Genomic DNA, 20,838 nt, shown 5'->3' with positions numbered 1-20,838 from the left:
GATATGTCATGTGATGATGCCGTGACAACGTGAGTTTGATCCCTCCATTTTGAAGCCTTCTGTTGGAAGATATTCAAAGTTCCCATGTGGCAGGAGGCTCTGTGCAGAATTACAGTCCCTAGATAATTTTCAAATTGAATTAAAATGAGTATCGCTTCTTTTATTTATATTTATTTACACATAACCCACACATGCAGAGAGAGACAAAGAGGGGGTATTTCTGAGATAGATGCGTTGTCACAAAACTTTACTTTCATCTTGCCTTTTTAAAAAGACTTGATGGTAAGTTACAGTAAGTTCATATGCGAGTAAAGGCAGGTGAGCGAATACTTTTGGCAATATAGTGTATATCATCTGTGATACATCAGTAGATAAATGAACAAACCATAACGTTATATTGATTGCACGTAACAATTAGAACAGTAGAAAACATTGATTCTAGATAACGTCACCAGTGACCAAATTTATGGGTTAAATTACTTTTTCCCTGCTAGGCTAGTACCGTATTTTCACGACTATAAGCCGCACTGAAAATCCTAAAATTTGATCCAAAACCGGCAGTGCGGCTTATAACCCGGTGCACTTTATATGTGGGAAAAGATCTCCCAGCTGCTTTCGGGGCTTCCTGGAGCGCCAAGAACCTTCGCGCTGTTCTCCGCTCCTCACGACTGCAATAGATGTCCAGAAGCGGCTTTTGGGGCTAATGGGGATTGGATTTCCAGCTCGATAGCCCCTGCCGCTTCTGGACGTCTATTGCAGTTGTGAGGAGCCGAGGAGAGTGCGGAGAACAGCGCGAAGGTTCTTGGCGCTCCAGGAAGCCCCGAAAGCAGCTGGGGGAGGCGCACGGCTTGGTTTCTCCTCCCTGGACGTCGCAGCAGCAGCCCCAAGCGCACCGATCTCTGTGTTTTTCGCATCGGGGCATGGAAAACCCGGTGCGCTTTATATGTGGAAAAAGTTTGAAAAATTAACGTTAATTGATACTGCGGCTTTTAATCCGGTGCGGCTTTTGGTCGTGAAAATACGGTATCTTCTTTGAAAGCTGCAAGTGTATTGAAGAACTTTCAGAATGTTCTCGCCTAACACAACAAATGAGTAGCTAAAAAATCTTGGCCAAGATCATTTTTTCTGATATGCGAGCAACCACGTGCTTTCCTATAGATCAGTGGGTCTCAACTTTCCCAATGCCCACGGCCCTTTAATACAATTCCTTGTGTTGTGGTGACCCCCAGCCGTAAAATTATTTTACGTTTTCCATATTTTTTCAAAAATATGTGTTTTCCGATGGTCTTAGGCGACCCCTGTGAAAGGGTCATTCGACACACACACCCCAAAGGGGTCGCGGCCCACAGGTTGAGAACCGATAGAGACCCATAGTGCTGTGTTAAAAGTATGAATAGCGCCGTTTAAGACGCTAATAACAAACTCAAAAATTTGAGGCGATGGTTTCAAAGTTCTGAGCCTGCCATTGTTTGCCTTTATGCAGGGGGCCACATTGGGACACCCCCCAGCCATCCTGCCAGGCCCTGCATGTCTCAGCACGATCGCGAGTTGGCGTCTTAGCCATGCAAGAGAGCCTGATCAGCTGAAGCCGCTGGCACATGGAGGCCGTTCTAGGCTCTAGGCCTGAGGCCTACTTTCCATTTGGACCCTCAAGGGACTTGCAGGACTTGGCCTACTCCCCACTGAGCTTTGGGGGCCCAGCGGCATCCAAATTATCTGTTTGCATCCGCAGGGCTCCCCTTCCAAAAACCAATGGGAGGCTGAGGTTTCTTATGGAGGCTGCCTACCTCAAGGCAACCTCACTTCCCATCAGGCTGTAGGGGGCTCTGTTTTATAAGGAGGCTGTTTGTGGAGGCCTTGGCTGGCCAGAGGGGAAGTAGGCCTCGGCGTACAGGCCGTAACTACCCATCACCACCACTGCCAGTTGCTTCTGCTGGCTGACTTTAGGCTCGTTTGCATGGCTGACTGGCTGGCTCGGGAGCAGGCCAAGGCCTGGGGAGTCCCAGGGAACAGGGGTAGGCCTCAGGAGGCCTTTGGGCGTCTGGTTGGAAAGTAGGCCTCGGCCTACAGGCCGTAACTGCTTCCTCACCACTGCCAGTTGCTTCTGCTGACTGGCTGGCTCGGGAACAGGCTGAGGCCTGGGGAGTCCCAAGCGACAGGGGTAGGCCTCAGGAGGCCTTTGGGTGTCTGGCTGGGAAGTAGGCCTCGGCCTACAGGCCGTAACTGCTTCCTCACCACTGCCAGTTGCTTCTGCTGACTGGCTGGCTCGGGAACAGGCTGAGGCCTGGGGAGTCCCAAGTGACAGGGGTAGGCCTCAGGAGGCCTTTGGGTGTCTGGCTGGGAAGTAGGCCTTGGCCTACAGGCTGTAACTGCTTCCTCACCACTGCCAGTTGCTTCTGCTGACTGCCTTTAGGCTCACTTGCATGGCTGACTGGCTGGCTCGGGAGCAGGCCGAGGCCTGGGGAGTCCCAAGTGACAGGGGTAGGCCTCAGGAGGTCTTTGGGTGTCTGGCTGGGAAGTAGGCCTTGGCCTACAGGCCATAACTGCTTCCTCACCACTGCCAGTTACTTCTGCTGACTGGCTCTAGGCTCGCTTGCATGGCTGACTGGCTCTAGGCTCGGGAGCAGGCCGAGGCCTGGAGAGTCCCAAGGGATAGGGGTAGGCCTCAGGAGGCCTTTGAGTGTCTGGCTGGGAAGTAGGCCTCGACCTACAGACCATAACTGCCTCCCTGTACCGGTTACTTCCACTGACCAACTTTGGGCTCCCTTGCATGGCTGAGTAGGCAGTTGGGGGGCAGGCCAAATTTTGGGAAGACCTAGCACAGGCCTGAACCTGCCTATCTACCCCAGGCCAATTGAGGGCCAAATATGGCGGTTTCAAGGTCGTGCCTTGGCATGCCTATTTTCCAATGAGACAGACCGAGATAGGAAGATCATTTATTTTTACAATTTATCAGACAAAAGAGATGCGTCTCATTCCAAGAGGAAACCCGATCCTTAGCTTACATCTCCTTTTATTGTTACAATAACAAAGAAAAATGAAAGAGGAAAGTTGGTTGGGCAGGGTAAAAGTAACCTCCCCTTTGCATAAGAAATCCATTGCATGTAGTCAAACGTGTTACATATTTGCATCCCATAATATCACACATGTTCATAAAAATGAGGTCTGACTCAGAAGAGGCGTAAATTATAAGTAAAAGGGTGGTTTGGACTTCACAAAAGAGATAAACCAGACCCCTAACAAACATTTTCTTATCTGGACCTAGTCTCCAACTTGTTTATCAGTTTAGGAATGTTAAAAGCTAACAAACCTGAGCATCGTTTTAAAAGAGAGAAAATAAAATTAAAATACAAAGTAACTATGTTAGTTAGCAAATTACAAAGTCAATGTGCCTCTCACTGTCCCACTCTTGAGGTACCCAGGAGATGGGAGAGGATTGGGGAAGGCAGGGCTTGGGCCTGAGCCCAAGGACCTTCCTCTATTAGTTCCTTTGCTGGGTGCAAATTTTATTGGCATCCATCTTTTTTCCCTCTTCCTTCCAGCAAATCCCTGACTTGCATATAGGTTTTGGAATGCTTTGTCAAAATATTGCATTTATTTTAAATGTGTTTCTTTTATCAGCAGTTGAGTCCATTCAGCTGTAGTAATAATCACTTGTTTAATTCCGCAGATGACAAGCAAGAGCAGGAGAAGGAAGAGCAAGAGTGCCAACTGGAAGAAACGGTGGAAGTGGATCCCGGGAAGATTTCCTTCGAAGTGGTGGAAGAGAGCTGTACAATAGAAGAGGAATCTCTGGCAAACGAGAAGCCCTATAGTTGCTCCAAGTGTGAGGAAAGTTTCGCCAATAAATCATTGCTCCTTGAACACCGAAGATCACATCCGGGAGACAGGCGATACGGATGCTCCATGTGTGAGAAGAGGTTCAACAAGAAAGCTTGTCTTCTTGCACACGAGAGATCTCACACAGGAGACAAGCCTTACCAGTGTTCGGATTGTGGCAAGGCCTTCGGGCAGGAATCGTCTCTCGTTACGCACCAGAGAACCCACACTGGAGAGAAACCCTACGAATGTTCGGAGTGTGGGAAGAGCTACCCCTGGAAGACATCTCTGGCGGTTCATCAGAAGATTCACGCTGGTGAGACATACTCGTGCCCCGTTTGCGACAAAACCTTCAATCAGAAGTCTTTACTTCGGATACACAAGAGGATCCACACGGCGGAAAAACTGTACAAATGCTCGGACTGTGACCAGAGCTTCACCCTTGAAAAATACCTTAATGCGCACAGGGTAAGGGCTCACACCCGGGAGCGACCGCACGCCTGCTCGCACTGTGACAAAACCTTCATTTTTAAATATTCTCTCATCGAACACGAGCGCATGCACACCGATGAGAGGCCTTATGAATGCTCCGAGTGTGGCAAACGCTACAATGGCAAAGCTGCCCTGGTGGTCCACCAAAACACACATGGCGGACAGAAATCCTATCTGTGCCCCGAGTGCGGCAAGAGTTTCAAGACCAAATGCGCTCTGACGGGTCACGAGAAAAGCCACAAAGGAGAGAAGCCCCATAAATGTGCCCAATGCGACAAAAGCTTCTTCTGGAAACACCGCCTTGTTCTGCACGAGAGGGTTCACTCCGGGGAGATGCCCTACCAGTGCGCGGAGTGCGGCGAACGCTTCCGTTACAGAAACAACCTGACCAAGCACAAGAGGAACACGCACGAGAGAAACCGGATGGTTGGGGAGAGGATCTATCAGTGCTCCATTTGTGGCAAAAGTTTCCGCTGGAGACGGAGCTTCATCTTGCACGAGAGGGCCCACATGGGAGACAAGCCCTTTAAATGTACCGATTGTGGGAAAAGCTTCATGAGCCGCGTGTCCCTCATTGTTCACAAGAGGATCCACACGGGAGAGAGACCTTACAAGTGCCCTGAATGTGGGAAAAGCTTCATTAAGAAGCAGGCCCTCAGTAAACACAAGACGGTCCATACAGGCGAGAGGCGCTATTTGTGCAACGTCTGTGGAAGAAGGTTCTCCAACAAGGGTAATCTGATGAGGCACACCAAGATCCACACGGGAGAGAAGCCCTACAGCTGCCCCATATGTGGGAAAGGCTTCATACAGAAAGTGTGCCTTATTGAACACGAACCCACCCACAGCAAGGAAAAACCCTTCATCTGTTCTGAGTGCGGGAAGAAGTTCAAGCGGAAAAGGGGTTTCCTTCTGCACTTGAGAATGCATCGAGGGGAAATGCTGCAAGAGACCACCACCAAGAAAAGCGTCAACGGGGGAGATCCCTCCGCCGCAGACAGCAAGGCCCCAGCGAAAGAGAGATGCCACCCGTGCCTGGAATGTGGGAAAAGTTTCCACTCAAGGTGCCATCTCATCATGCATCAGAGGACCCACACGGGAGAGAAGCCCTATCAGTGCCCAGAGTGCGGGAAAAGCTTCAGTCAGCAGTCGTCCCTCAACACACACCAGCGAGTCCACACGGGCGAGAAGCCCTCCCTGTGTACAGAGTGCGGGAAAAGTTTCCACAATAAAAGCAACCTGGCCCGGCACCAGCGAATCCACACGGGGGAAAAGCCTTTTGCCTGCCCAGAGTGCGGGAAGAGTTTCATTCAGAAAGCCTCTTTGGAGGCTCACAAAGCCACCCACAGCAAAGAGAACCCCTTCTCCTGCTCCGACTGCGGGAAGACCTTCAAGCTGAAAATGTCGCTCCTCACCCACCAGAGGACTCACACGGGGGAGAAACCCTACGCCTGTTCCCAGTGCGAGAAAAGATTCATCCGACGTTCTCAGCTGCGCAGGCACGAAAAGGCACATGCAGGTGAGAGCTGTACGGGAGCAAAGGTGAACGCAGGTTCCCTCTGTTGTCTTTTGTTGGGGAAGGTACATAGGGAGAGGTATTTATTTATTACATTTTTATCCCACCTTTATTACTTTGTAGGTAAATGTAAAAGGGACACCATGGCTCATTCAGCTTGTCAATCAGAAAGGTTGCTTCTGCCAACCTAGCAGTTCGAAAGCATGTAATATGCAAGTTAAAAAATAGGAAACACCTATGGTGGGAAGCAGGGACATGCAGTCAGGGGAGGCAGAGCCTCACCACTCTCATCATGAAAAGAAAAAAAAATGTAAAAGGAAAAAGGCAAGACCTGAGGTCAGGCTGAGCTAGTTGCTACCAGAGTCACCGTGGATGACTCTGCTTAACTGTTTAAAAAAGCCTCTAAAAAGCGCCCTCTACAGGAGGAGGTGGGAGAACAACGTGCCTCATCTAGTCTGACTTTTTATGATCACTCGAGCAGAGTTAAGCAAGGGTTAAAAGCCAAAAAATTCCTGACCTAGGTGAGGCATTTCGTTCTCCTGCCTCTTCCTGTAGAGGGCACTTTTTAGAGGCTTTTTTAAACAGTTAAGCAGAGTCATCCACGGTGACTCTGGCAGCAGCTAGCTCAGCCTGACCTCAGCTCTTGCCTTTTTCCTTTTACATTTTTTTTTCTTTTCATGATGGCAGGCAAGAACAGAGTTGAAATCCTCTCTGAAACAGCTGGAAAAGGTACGTGTGGGTCGGAGGGAGGGGGAGGAATTCAAACTTCATCCTCAAGTGTAGATCCCTCCCCAAGTGTAGTTTGATTGCAGGCAAAGCCATGTTGCCTTTTCAAAACACACACACACACACACACACACAGCTGGATAAAACTATATAAGCCCAGCTTCACTGATTACAAGTTTGAAAAGGCAAGATGGCTCTGCCTGCAATCAAAGGCTCGGATCGGCTCCAATCCAACTTCTGTGTTTGTGTTTGTTTGAGAGAGAGTGAGTGAGAGAGGGAAGGGGGTAGAAGAGATAGTCCAATCCAACTTCTCTGTGTGCGTGTGTCTGTTTGAGAGATGAGCGAAGGAGGGAGAGGGAGAAGAAAAAGAATGAAGGAAACTTTTTCGCAAAGGAGAAAAACAAATGCTGTCGCTTTAAATCGGAACTGAGCATGCCTGGCTGTGGAATTTTGGGAGTTGAAGTCCACAAGTCTAAAATAATTTGAAACCCACCACTGTGTCAGTGCCTCACCAGCCATAAACCTCACCGCACGTCACTGGTGGGAAGGTAACAGTGTTCCGTGCACCTTTGGTGTTTAGTCACGCCAGCCACATGACCACAGGAATGTCTTCGGACAGCTGGCTCTTCGACCTTGAAATGGAGATGAGCACTGCCCCCTAGAGTCAGAAACAGCTGGCACATATGTGTGAGGGGAACCTTTATCTTTAGGTTACTCAAGGCAGTGAATATAACTTAATATTCTTTTCCCCCTCTTATTTTCCCCATAACAACAACCCTGTGAGGTTGGTTGTGCTGAGAGAAAGGGACTAGCCCAGTCACCCAGCTGGTTTTCATGGCTAAGGCAGGATTAGAACTCGCCCTCTCCTGGTTTCTCGGCCGACACCTTCATCATTATACCAAACCGGTGTAATTACTATTTTTAAAAAACTTATTTAATAAATGTGAGTGGTTGCCCAACTCAAGAAGTGTTGACATTCCAGGCAACTTAGGAGAAACCAAAGAAAATCAAGAATTTCAAATTAAAAAGCAGACAATTATTTCAGGGCAACCAGGACTCATGTTCATACCCCCTCTAATTGAGAATTGTACTTATCATGGCCCAGTGAGAGAGAGAGAGGATGTAGAGCTCATTGAGGCCATCCAGACCTACCTCCTTCTTAGTGTAGGAATCCAGATAGTTGGTTGTCCAACCTGCATTGGAACACATTCAGGAAAGGGAAATGAGCTTATAGCAATATCACTTAGCACATATACTGCTTCGTAGTGCTTTTACAGCCCTCTCTAACGGATTTACAGAGTCAGCCTACTGCACTCAATAATATTGGGTCCTCATTTTACCATCTCAGAAAGATGGAAGGCTGGGTCAACCTTGAGCCGATAAGATTTGAACTGCTGAACTGCAGCTAGCAGTCAGCTGAAGTAGTCTGCAGTACTGCTCTCTAACCACTGTGCAAACCTCAGCTCATTGGCTTGTAAATCCACAGAAATGACAAGATATATATATCAGACATCACAATACAAATCCTGCCCCATTGTAAAAATGGAGTAATAAAGCAAACACTCTTAAATTTTCACTACTGTACCTCTGCATTAAATGCAACCAAATGTCCTTTTTTGAGACGGACTGCTGTTGCCTTCTCTATCCTAGTTTGTCCCATCCCAAAGACACAATTCAGAAACAAAGTACAACACTCGGCCCCTCTCCCCACAAGGTTACACACTTCGGCTTTAGAGAGGACTGTTCTCCCCCATCTAGGTAGCTTCACAGTGTTGCATCCCAACTCAGGAAAAAGGCTACGGCCTTCAGCACTGTCTTTTGAATTTCCCGGAGATAAAGTGTTCTTGGAAAATGGATTACGCAGAGAGGTAAAAACTTTTGGGATAATCTGAATTGGGGGAGGCAAATTGTGAGGAATATAATTCTAACAGTTGGGTTGGCAATATATAAATCATGTAACAATGCTATACCTGTTTCTTTAAATCATACTATAAAATGTGATTGGTTGCTGTTTTCCTCAATCGGCCATAAGAGGGAGCCAGAACGACTGTTAGCTCTCTGTTTGTTAGATGCTGGGCTGATCTGATCTGAGTGTTTTGGAAGCTGGCTGTTAGAAAGTGCCGTGAGCTATTGTAAGCTTTGCAACTGCTAGCAAACTTTGAGTACTGAACTGATTATATGATACTGGACTATGTTATTTGGATTATCCCTTACCTGAAAGACGTTGATGACTGACTGTCTTATCCGTGTATGACTTGGACTGTTTGATGGACTCTGATACCTCTATTTCCACGAAAGTAAAAGCCTATTTAAACTGCAGTATCTCTGTATGCTGGTTTGTGTATTCTCCAACAACACTCTCACAACGCTTCGCTGAACGTACTTGCTCTCCCAACGGGGAACTTACCTAACAATCCTGTCTGATCTTTTCTCCCTTAATAGAAAATCCAGAGATGGACCTTTCTCAAGAGGTGAAGATCTTCACGGAAGAAGAACCCACCACTGCTTTAGGTAATTGGTTTTATGGTTAAAATGTTTCATCCCTGTTTAAAAAAAATCCTTTTATTCACCCACCCCCACCCCCACATCTCGCCTTCTGACATGGAAGGCTGGGCAGCCTAGGCTTGAAAGCATTGCCATCTGCAAAGTAATAGCCTTTAAGGTATGGAAGTTATTTGTGTGTCCTATAGTGTGTAGTCCTCGACTTACGACCACAACGTAACCCAAGATTTATGTTGCTAAGTGAAACATTTCTCCAGTGAGCTTTGCTCCATTTTATGACTGTTCTTTCCTCAGTTGTTAAGGGAATCACTGCAGTTGTCAAGTTAGTAACACGGTTGTTAAGCGAATCTGGCTTCCCCATTGACTTCTGCTTGTCAGGAAGTCGCAAAAGCTGATCGCGTGACCCCGGGACACTGCCACCGTCATAAATGTGAGTCAGTTGCCAAGCATCCGAATTTTCATCACATGGCCAAGGGATGCTGCAATGGTTGTGTAAAAAACCATGACAAAGTCACATTTTTCAGTGCCGCTTTAACTTTCAACGCTCACTCAATGAACCGTTGTAAGTTGAGGACTACCAGTATAAACCTTCACATGAATGAAGGCAAATTCAAGTTGTCCTTCACTTAACAACGCTTCGTTTAGTGACCGTTTGAAGTGACAACGGCACTGAAAAAAGTGACTTATGACCATTTTCCACACTTACGACTGTTGTCAAATCCCCATGGTCATGTGATGTACATTCAGTTGCTTGACAACTGACTCACATTTATGACGATGGCAGTGAACCGGTATCACATGATCCCCTTTTGCGACCTTCTGACAAGCAGAAGTCAATGGGGCAAGCCAGATTCACTTAATCATATTACAGGGAGTCCTTGGCTTGCGACCACAATTGAGCCCAAAATTTCTGTTGTTAAGTGAAAGATTTGTTAATTTAGTTTTGCTCAATTTTATGACCTTTCTTGCCACAGTTGCTAAGTGAATCGCTAAAATTGGTAAATTAATAGTCCGGTTGTTAAGTAACTCTGGCTTCCCCATTGACTTTATGTGTGAGAAGGTTGTCAAATATGATCACGTGACCTTGGGACACAGCAACAGCCATAAATATGAACCAGCTGCCAAGCACCTGAATTTTGATCCCATGATCATGGGGATGCTGTAAAGGCCATCATTGTGAAAAATTGTCATAAGTGACATTTTTCAGTGCCATTGTCACTTTGGTCACTAAATGAACTATTGCAAGTCGAGAACTACCTGCACTAATTTAAGCAACCACAATGGTTCCCTTAACAGATGTGGCAGGAAAGGTTGTAAAATTGCAAAACTCAGTTAAATTTCTCACTTGATTACATAAATTTTAGACTCCATTGTGGTCATAAGTCAAGGACCACCTGTACATTTGTCCCAGGAATAATGTGGCAGAATCCAATCTGGGTCAGCCACCAGGACCAGAGATTTAGCCTTCCGAGCTTTCCGACTCATGTTGGAGCCCATTCTCGGGGAACGTCCCTCTACCGGAATGTGTGCTTTTGGGCATCCTATTTATGTGGTGCTTAGATGTGTTATAGCTTTCAGTTGTTGATGGGATGTTGATGGCCGACTATTAAGTCATTGATTGTTGTTTCCTTGTCCAGCAGCTTCTTTTCCTTCCCCAAATCTGGCACTTTTCAGATGTGTTGGGACTGGAACCCTTTGAATTCCCATTCCATCCAGCAGGAGAGACATTATGTGTGGAAGGCTGCTCTACCTACCATCTCTTCCACGCCCGGAAAAAGAGCACGTTCAAATCTTTGTCCCAAAGGTGCTTTTTCCAAGAGGCAACTGGACTGTCTGTTTTTTTTGTCTCATCCAAGAAGCTTCTTCATCTCTGACTGGATGGTGGAGACTGGAAGGATTTATGACCAGTTGTCTGCAAAGAAAAATGGGTGTGAGTAGCGTAAGTAACCTACTCAGGTGACCCTGAGGACACAGACAAACTTCCAAGTGGCCTCAACAACTCTCTAAAAAAGGATGCAAATGACCAGCTGTCTGCAAGGAATATAAATCCTTCCAGTCCCCACCATCCAGTCAGAGCTGAAGAAGCTTCTTGGATGAGAAGCGAAATGTCTTCAAAGAAAAAAAAAACAAGAAAGTCCAGTTGCCTCTTGAAAAAAAGCACCTTTGGGACAACCACGACCTGGATGAGAATCTCCATAAACGTTCAAACCTGTGCCGTACATATAGCCTTCCGTAGAAAGTGGGTCTGAAGACATTCCTTGAGTCCTCATGAAACACAGGGCATTATAGCTTGCAAACCTCAGTTACGAACGGCTGAAGGCTCCTCAGTCAATGTTTGTTTGTTTGTTTGTTTGTTTGTTTGTTTATTAGACTTATATACCGCTTCATAGGGCTTTCAGCCCTCTCTAAGCGGTTTACAATTTTTTTTAGCAAATTGAGTCAACAACTTGCCCGCACAGTCCGGGTCCTCATTTCACCCACCTCGGAAGGATGGAAGGCTGAGTTGACCTTGAGCCGGTGAGATCTGAACCGCTGAGCTGCAGATCAGTCAGCTAAAGTGGCCTGCAGTATTGCACCCTAACCACTGTGCCACCTCGGCTCTTTTATGTTTCCCTGACTTGGCCACTTTAACGCATGGGAGCATAAACTCACAAAGTTGAATTCTGGGAGTTGAAGTCCACACGTCTTAAAGTAGCCATGTCTGAGAAGCACTGCTCCAAGTATCTTAATATTCTTTTGGGCTTTTCATCTTTTAACCAATCCGTTTCTTCTCTTCCCATCCACCCTATCCTGCTGCCCTGGATGTTCAGAATTGCTGGTTGAAACTGCTGAACCTACAGAACTTACTGAACTTTCTATGGAGGCTATAAGCACTGCTGTGGTAAGAAGGAAACGGGGTTATTTGTTTATTTTTTTTGGCTGGGGGGAGTAAATCCTCTAGTAAAACTGTAGTAACAGTTCAGAGTTCACAGCCAAGCTTGGAAATCATCAACAGTCCAATAGTTCAACTCTGAAGTATTCCTTATTAGAGATGGTCCTTGTTTAGTGATTGCCTCTTTTAATAATAACAAACAGCCTGTTTCAGCTTCAGCATAGCCTGATTAGCACAAGCAGCTGATTGTTGGTTGGATCAGCCTCTAACATCAACTGTTTCAGGCTGCAGGGATTGACCTTGCCTATTGTCGCCTCCGCACCCCATTTTTGGCCTTCGTGCGCCCAACAATCAGCTGCTTGTGCTAATCAGGCTGTGCTGAAACTGAAACAGGCTGTTTGCTGCAAGGAGGCAAATTGCTGCGAGGCAGAAGTAGGGCAGATTTTTTTTCTTGTTTTCCTCCCCAAAAGCTAGGTGCATCTTATACTTTGAAGAGTCTTATACTCCGAAACGTACGGTCCTTTGAATCAGGGTGAAGGTCTTTTATCCCCTTTAGCCAACCTGAGTGATACAGTCTCAAGGGTTGGCTATCTATTTGCATGGATGGTAGAACATTTGCTCAAGTGCAAGGGAAGGTGGGCCACTGGTGGAGGATTTCAGTGGAGAGGGTTCCTGTCTATGGAAATACCAGGTAAAGATGGTCCTTATATTTATGGCTTTCCCCAAAGTTCTAAAAAAAACTGATTTTTCTGAGGTCTTTTCTGGATGGATTAGGGAGTCAACAACTTAAGATGTAGTTTTATTTTATTGAATATAAAATTGTGATCAAGATTGTTATTATTTTACTATACACCCTATAAAGCTGCCTAGAATTCAGATAAACCAAAGCAGTGTATACATTCCCTAAATAAATAAACATCTGAAATCTGATAGGTCTTAAAAAGATTTTGCAGGATCTCGTGTGCAAAAGAAAGCCAGTTTAGTATGTTTATTATATTTTTTTAATCCTGCCTTTGTTATTTTATAAAATAATAATTCAGAAAGTGAGATGGACAGCATATACAATATTTTTCGGAGTATAAGACACTCTTCCTCCCCAAAAAAGAGGGTGAAAATCTGGGTGCATCTTATACACTAAATACAGCATTTCTGGCCTCCTGAAATCCTTTGCAAAAATGGATGTGCAGAGGGTTTGGGGAGCCTGCAAAGTGCTCCTGGGGAGGGCAAAAATGAGCAAACAATGAGGCTTTTTTGCTCATTTCCCTTCCCACCCAGCCCCCAGGAGCACTCTACAGGCCTCCCAAAGCCTATGTATGCCCTGTTTTTTGCAAAAAAAAAACCAGACCCATTTTTGTAAAAACGAGCCGTTTTTTGCTTGTTTTTGCCCTCTAGCGCCCAGGAGCACTTTGCAGGCCTCTCAAACTCTCAGTATGCCCTGTTTTTCACAAAAAAAAACCTAGGCATGCAGAGGGTTTGGGAGGCCTGCAGAGTGCAAAACCTTTTTTTTTTTTAAATTTACCTCTTCAAAATCTTGGTGCATCTTATACTCTGGTGCGTCTTATAGTCTGAAAAACACGGTAAACAATAAATAAAAAAGGCGGTAAACATAAACAATCCACATTCCTCCTCCTGTTTTCCCCACAGGAACAACCTTGTGAGGTGGGTTGGGCTGAGAGAGGGTAATCGGCCCAAAGTCACCCAGCTGGCTTTCATGCCTAAGGTTGGAGGCCTGGTTTTTAAGGCAGGGGACCATGAGTCCCAGTCTTACCTTTGGCACCAAGCCAGTTAGGTCATCCTGAGCCAGTCCCTTTCTCTCAGCCCTAGGAAGCAGGCAGTGGCAAATCAATCCGAAATCTTGCCAAAAAAAACCTGCAGGGTTGACTAGGCCAGGCGACCACCAACTTAGTGACTTCAAAACCAGGGTTGGATCAGTTTCTGGAAGACTTGGGGATCAATGGCTATTAGTCTTGATGGCTGGGTGGCTGCTTCTGAAGGCCCTCCACTGAGAGATTGGTGGGCTTCCTTGGGAGAACAGAATGCTAGAGATCAGGCAGATTTTAATTTTTTTTTCCTGCTGAAACTAAAGCCTCTTTGTTACATGACCAGCAGAAATCTTACTCTGGATTTCCACTCTTTCAGATAAGTGTGGATGGCAACTTATTTCTTGTGCAAACTACTGTATAGAGATGGATCACCCACACTGGGACACTAAGTTTGGGTAAGTTCCTTTTTTGATTCTCCCAAGACCCCGGTCTTTTTTCTCTCAGACAGAAATCATTTTTTTTTAAAGGGAATCACCAAGAACACTCATGCCAAAACTGTCAGGGCAAGCCACTAGTATAAAACCAGAGAGCAAACCTCACTCTCTTCTAGCACTGATGATGTTACCAAGTTGGGTAATAAAATGTCTGCAAGAAAACAGCCAAGCTCAGAGGACACCAAGGGGTTCCACCACAAATCCGCGGTAGACTAAAGCGCGCTCGACGAAAGCGCATACGTGATGTCATCACAGCGCGACGAAAACGGCACGCTGTGAGCGGTAAATTTAAAATTAACGCGAAAACCTTACCCTAACCCCCCCAAACCTAAGCCTAACCCTTAACCTAACCCTAAACCTAACCCTTAACCTAACCCTAAACCTAACCCTAACCCTTAACCTAACCCTAAACCTAAACCTAACCCTAACCCTAACCCTAACCCTTACCTTTATGTGAATCAGCTTGCTTTAATTTAATTTTAATTTTAATTTTAATTTAATTTAATTTATTTTTAATTTTATTTGTCGCGCTGCTGATGACGTCACGTACGCGCTTTGATCGGGCGCGCTTTAGTGGACCGCGGTTTTGACGGGTCACGCACCAAGGACCCCATACAAATGACAATTACAAGGATTCCAATTTTCAACCCACTATATTTCAGTCCATGGCTATAGATCAGGAGTATCAAATTGACAGCCCGTGGGCAGGATGCATCATGCGCTGGCCATGCCCACCCCGGTTTAGCAAAGGGGGGGGGAGTTTTGATACCTCACATGACGACGCAGGTTTGACACCCCTGCTATTCAAATAGCCAGCATCTTTTAAGAGACATTCTAACTACATACTTTCAAATCGGAGTTTTCTGTTCATCAGATATTTTGCTTCCGTGGCTCTGTTAAGCATGTTGGACTATTACCGTAGCCAATCCTGGTTTTAAATCCTTTCCTAACTTTTGCAAGCTCTTTGTAAGTTTCAGCCCTTTTTCCCCCCTCTTTCCAGCTGTTAGCCAGATTGTTGTGAAGGCAACAAAGAAGGAAAAGGCTGGATATGTTGCTATGAGAACTGATAAACCAGAAAATAAAATATGATTTTAAATTTCTTTCTAGGAATTACAAGCAAGATAAATCCAGCACGAAACAAAGGCTTTTTAGAATGTTCATCTTCCTGCCTTCGTATGTCACTTCCTGCTATCCGCCAAACTCTCTGAGTGATTTTGAATCATACAGTTAAAAAAGAAAATAAATCAACCCTTAAAAGGGACCATAGGTAACACTCTCAATATGCCTTTCTCAATTTCGTGCCCTCAAAAGCTTCAGAAACATTCTTTGAAAGCAGCTGACTGAGAAACATGTGGACAAGATTTGGAGAGGAAAGATACATTCTTCTTCATCCTAAAGATATATTTATAATTTAGAGTATAGCTTAGTTGATCTTGGCCATTACAATTCTTAAGCCTTAATTGCGCTTTTTGTGACTGTGAGGATAAATTATGGGGTGGGGGTGGGCTGCAATCTTTTGTGCACCTTAGAAAGGCCAAGGTACTTAAATGTAATATATGTATGTAACAGATACATACGTGCCATCTGCATCCTGAAAAAAACAGCAGCGCAGTGGCAGTTCACAACTGTTTTTGTGGAAGGTTCCAGAAGTGGGAGGTCGCCACCAAGAAGACCCTACATAATGGAAACAGCTATGAAGGCAGACCTGCTTTCCTGGATGAGCAGCAGTTCCCAAACAATTTATCCCAGCTAACATATCTGTTTCTATCAGAGGTTTTCCACCTTGGCAACTTTAAGATAGGTGGACTTCAACTCCCAGCATGCTGGCCCAGGAATTCTGGGAGTTGAAGTCCATGCATCTTAAAAAGTTGCCAAGGTTAAAACAACAACATTGGTTTCTACAAAGTGGCCTCCTGCTCCACCTCCTCCACCTAATTTGTTCCAACTGAATGTGGCCAGTTATGCCCCAGAATGGCCTTTCCCACTCGGGTGTTCTGCAGATGTGGGAATTGAAGACCCAAACATCTGGCGGACAGCAGCTGGGGTAAAGTGGCCAGAGAGGGGCCTCCTGGCTCTCATTTGACTGACCTGTTTAAATCCTGCTTTGCCTTCCGGTTCTTTGAACCTGGGTACTGCTCTAAATGCTTCTAATTATTTTTGTATCTCAGAAAGAGAATTATTTTGGATTGCCGAGTAAAAAATAAAATTAGATTCTATATAGCGGCCAGCGTTGTGTTTCTTGTGTGTGTCTTTGTGTGTGTGTGTGTCCCCACAAAGCGACTTGCTTTCATTCACTAAATGGAATTGCTCTGATATGAGTTAGGCTGGGTTTCTACTCCCATAATGTCTTGCCGGCTAGATTTGATGGGAGTTGTGATCCAGCGACTCTGAAGCCTCCAGACAGGAAAGCTGTTCTGAAGGCATCTAAAGGCACATTTGATGATGGCTGCAGACCTGAAGGGTTCAAATACGCTCACTCATTAAGCGTGACCCGTCAAAACCGCGCTCGACTAAACCGCGCCTGATTAAACCGCGTCGCTGACGTCATCAACAGGACGACAACAGCCAGCGCGGAGAAAGAAGGGCGCTTTAAATAGCGCTTTGAAAGCAAGCCGATTCAACTTAAGGTAAGGGTTAGGTTTAGGGTTGGGTTTAGGGTTAGGTTAAGGGTTAGGTTTAGGATTAGGTTTAGGGGGGTTGGGTTTAGGTTTAGGGATTAATTTTAGGTTTAGGGTTTACAGCGCGCGTCTGTCTCCGCGCTGTTGTCGCCCTGTTGATGATGTCAGCGATGCGGTTTAGTCGAGCGCAGTTTTGTGGGTGAACCCTCATTAAGGGGGAATGAAACAAAATTAAAGTGTCACCAGGATAAAGGACCCACTGAGGGCCCTACAAATTGTTTATAAGCTACACAGTGAAAAGTGGCCCTGAGTTAAAAGAAACAGAGCAGTGGGCTCAAATATTTTTCTTTCTTTGTGCGGCAAAATCCAATCCTCTCATTACATTACTTCTGACATTTTAATGTTTCTTAAAACTGCCAATGACGGTGAGAGTCTCTGTACATCCAAAAGATTGAGAAAAAGCATGGTGGACAATGATAGAGAAGTTTTCTTGCCATTCTGAGGTGGACAATAATAACTGAAAGTTATAACCTAGGTTCTAAAACTCCCGCTGTTGCAGAAAATCATGAGACTCAGACCTCGGAATCAAAAGAAGTTGCTTTTTATTTGCGCAAAGATTCAGAGCAATATAGCCAAAGCAACATTCTGAACCCCCTCTTATGGAAAAGCAAGTGGTTATATATTCTTCAAAAGCAGTAAAACACGGAAATGTAACATGTTAGCATTGATTGGCTACATGATTTATAGCCTTCTGTTGCTATGTTAAAGAAGCTAAATATCTTGCCGCCCTATCGTTGATCGAAGTCACAGGTGTCTTGCAAAAAAGCACCTAAGTTTCCAGCAGTGGTTAATCATATGTGTGAACTTGAGATTTGGCATTTTCCATTTCTTTGTTCTTCTACACATCTAAAAGCAATCTTTTATATCCTTTATGTCCTGCCTCACCAGAGAGACTCAACTTCTACAGTATGACTCTGGAGGTTCAACAACTTTGAGACATAAGATCTCCGGCAATATTTTGTTGAGAGAAATGAAACTTGGCCATCTTTTTGAGCTCTACAAAACAATATATGATCTCATGATCAGATCAGATCTCATGAAATTATCTCCATTTAGATAATTTTGAGCAAAATTGGCCAAAAGTATGGGATCAAACAAATGACTATATCTCCACAAGTATTGCATCAACACAAGTAACTCTTGACTGTGTGCATGTTCACACCAAATTTCATGGAAATCCTTATTGGTCGAGCAGGGATCACCACCACCACCACTTGACATGCAATGTCATTCATATATATAACATCATATTATACAACAAAATCGTATTATCGTATTATTGTGGTTTATTGATCTCCCGTCAGATTTTTCCAAACGATCCAGCCAGAACTTTCAAGCAGAAATGTAAAACCGGAGGTATGTTTCTTCTTGCGGGGAAAAGCTCCCCTTATAGGAAGAATCCACCTTTCAGCCCCCGCGGGGGAGGCAGCCTCTGCGGCAGACCGCTGACTACCTCAACTCCCCCCCTCTCGAACGCTCAAAGTGGAACGTTCCTTCCGCCTCGCCTCATTTGCATGAAGAAGGCGCCCCCGAAGGAAAATCCCGCTGGGATGTTCGGGGGCGGAGCCAATCTTCTCCCTTCTGGCCAATCGTCACGCCTCGGAAAGACAGCCCAAGAGCTAATTGCCGAGGGGCGTGGCTGCCTGGAGGAGGAGGAGGATCCCGAGGGGAGGCCCGAAGCCCCGCCCCCGCAGCTGCTCTCTTCTTCCCTGCTCTTCCGCCTGGTCCCCCGAATCCTTCCCAGATCTTAAAAGATCCCTTGAAGATCCGCGCTGGATCCCTCGGAGGAGGCATCTTGGTCCTCGCTTCGGCCAGGTAAGGCTTCATCCCCGCCTTTGCTTGAGGAGGCTCAGCATCCGCGTTGCCTGCAGGGAGCGGCACCCTCCCTTCCCTCGAGGGGTGCAAAGGGGGAGGATCCCCCTCTCCCGGCCGAGGCTCCCCGTGGAGATCCGGGAAGGAGCTTTGGGGAAGTTGCTCCCAGAAGGTCTCTTTATGGTCCGTCCCATCCACAGGTGCTTCTTTTCCAAAATGCAACTGGACTCTCCAGGTTTTTCCCTTTGAAAACGTTTCCCTTCTCATTTGTCAAAAGACTTGTTTGGAGTTCCAATTCGAGCCAAGGTTGCCCAAGAATAAATGAAAATGAGATCCAGACAGCTGGGAGGAAAGAAGAAACAATTATTCCTAGAAACAAAATGAGTTTGCCTTTAGGGACAGGCTGCAGAGAAATGGGGTACAGTAGCAGATTTTTAGAAGGGGAGCTTGTCCGGGGTGTGTCTACTGCTGATTCTAGGGTGGGATGTGTGTTTGTGTGTGTTACGTTTCTTCTTGCAAACACCCAAAGGTTCTTTTTCAAGAGGCAACTGCACTTCCTGTTTTTTCTTTGAATATGTTCTGCTTCTCATCCAAGAAGCTTCTTCAGCTCACAGCTAAATCTTCTTGGATGAGAAGCGACAGGACTTCAAAGGAGGGGAAAAAACACACACACAAGGAAGCCCAGTTGCCTCTTGAAAAAAGCCCCTTTGGGGACAACCATGACCTGGATGATGGAGAATCTCCAGACACATTTGTCAACATAAAGCAGGATAAAATGTGAATTAAAATATAAAAGTGAGACGTGGCAGAAAGAAGATATAAAGACCTGCTTTTAAGACGTGTACAATTTAATTAACTCTGTGTTTGCAGGCCTTATCTTTTGATATGTAGATTAGGTTTGGGTACCTTATTTGGGGTATTGAAGCCGGGAGAAAGATGTTGGAAATAAAATGGAGGCTGGCTGCAGGAAAGAAGGCCTCTGCTTATCTGGTTTTCCAGAAACTTCAGTGAAAACAGTGTGTTTCTGGGGTGGCTGACACAATGGGGTTGAGATAGAGGGGCGTTTATACATTCCTTGGGGTCTCCATTGGAGGTTGATTGAGATGCCTCTTCCTATTCAAGAACATGTCCTTTAATATTCTAAAGGCTGTTGCCAGATGCCTGTGGGGGTCATGTAGGGGTCATGGCTGCCTTTACAGGCAAAAGGGGAAATGCAAATCCTAGGTGTTTATCTGAGCTATTAAGGCAGGACGTAAAGTGAGATTTGGATGTAAAGTGAGATGGTTCGGGGTCAGACTAGATGACCTTTAGTCATTTTTATCTCTGCGCTTTGTAAGGCACAAAAAAACATCTTTGAGACAGGAAGGTTGAACACGGGAAACTTGAACTCGGGAAATGTAAATGTCAAACCACAGAGTCCAGTAAAAGTTCCAGTAAAAGTTCTTATGTCAAATGCCCAAAACCACAGAGTTCAGCTAAAGTTCTTACAGAGCCACGTAGCCATTACCTGTGGCCCAAGACAAAAGGAGAAGTAAGACAGTATCTACTTATAAGGCTTCTTTCCTCAAGGTAACCAATAAGAAGTGAGTTAAGCGTTTCCGTGTTACGCTGCTTTTGAGAATGTATAAGAATGTGTTTCTTCGATGATAAGGGTTGTTCAGAAGTTGCATGCTAGCCTTTGACTAGTTTTCTCAACCTGGCTACCAATAAACCTCTCCTTGATCCCGAGACGTCTAAGTCTTGTTATTGTCTGCAACACTAATCTTGTCAGTTCTGGCTCACCTAATTGAGTTGCTTATCCGTTAGCTGATAAATAGATTGCCCCAGTCTTTCTGAATGGCTACCAAATCTCCATTCCTAAAAACCAGCATTCAGTCCCATTCAGTCCAGGTATACGGAGCCATCTTGACAAATGCAAGTTTAGGGGGTATTTGTGTGTCCTTACAGTGGGTCCCTCATCTGCATTAACCCCCTGCCCCCAATCGAGAGAAAGGAAAAGGCAGAGATCATCCCAGTTCAGTTAGGCAAATTGGGGAAGTGGGCTAACAGGGATTTTGTTGGCCATCCCTCCCCTCTTGCTAAGAAGGAGAAAGGAGGGATCTCGGGTCAGCTCCACAGGGAGGATCCCAGCATTGCTTTGATTCGGCTGAGAGGAAATTGAAAC

At 45.6% G+C, this 20,838-nt stretch overlaps 1 protein-coding gene across 2 annotated transcripts in view; it reads left to right on the top strand.

The window, feature by feature from the left end:
- LOC106551989 (uncharacterized) overlaps positions 1 to 16,409 on the top strand; it is a 38,915-nt gene extending 22,506 nt beyond the window's left edge. For both annotated transcript variants that reach the window (XM_087711159.1, XM_087711160.1), the window contains 5 exons: positions 3,671 to 5,830; positions 8,996 to 9,064; positions 11,866 to 11,936; positions 14,067 to 14,145; positions 15,292 to 16,409. In XM_087711159.1, coding sequence (XP_087567285.1) covers positions 3,671 to 5,830; positions 8,996 to 9,064; positions 11,866 to 11,936; positions 14,067 to 14,111 — 2,345 coding nt within the window. In that variant the 3' untranslated portion in view covers positions 14,112 to 14,145; positions 15,292 to 16,409. The remainder of the gene's footprint in view (positions 1 to 3,670; positions 5,831 to 8,995; positions 9,065 to 11,865; positions 11,937 to 14,066; positions 14,146 to 15,291) is intronic.
- The last annotated feature ends 4,429 nt before the right edge of the window (positions 16,410 to 20,838 follow it).

This window comes from Thamnophis sirtalis, unplaced genomic scaffold, assembly GCF_051295495.1.
Source record: "Thamnophis sirtalis isolate CommonGarterSnake01/CBP01778 unplaced genomic scaffold, rThaSir2_p1.2 scaffold_3, whole genome shotgun sequence".
Classification (NCBI taxonomy): domain Eukaryota; kingdom Metazoa; phylum Chordata; class Lepidosauria; order Squamata; family Natricidae; genus Thamnophis; species Thamnophis sirtalis.
The sequence above is the reverse complement of the archived record's forward strand: the minus strand, read 5'-3'. Positions and strand labels throughout refer to the sequence as shown.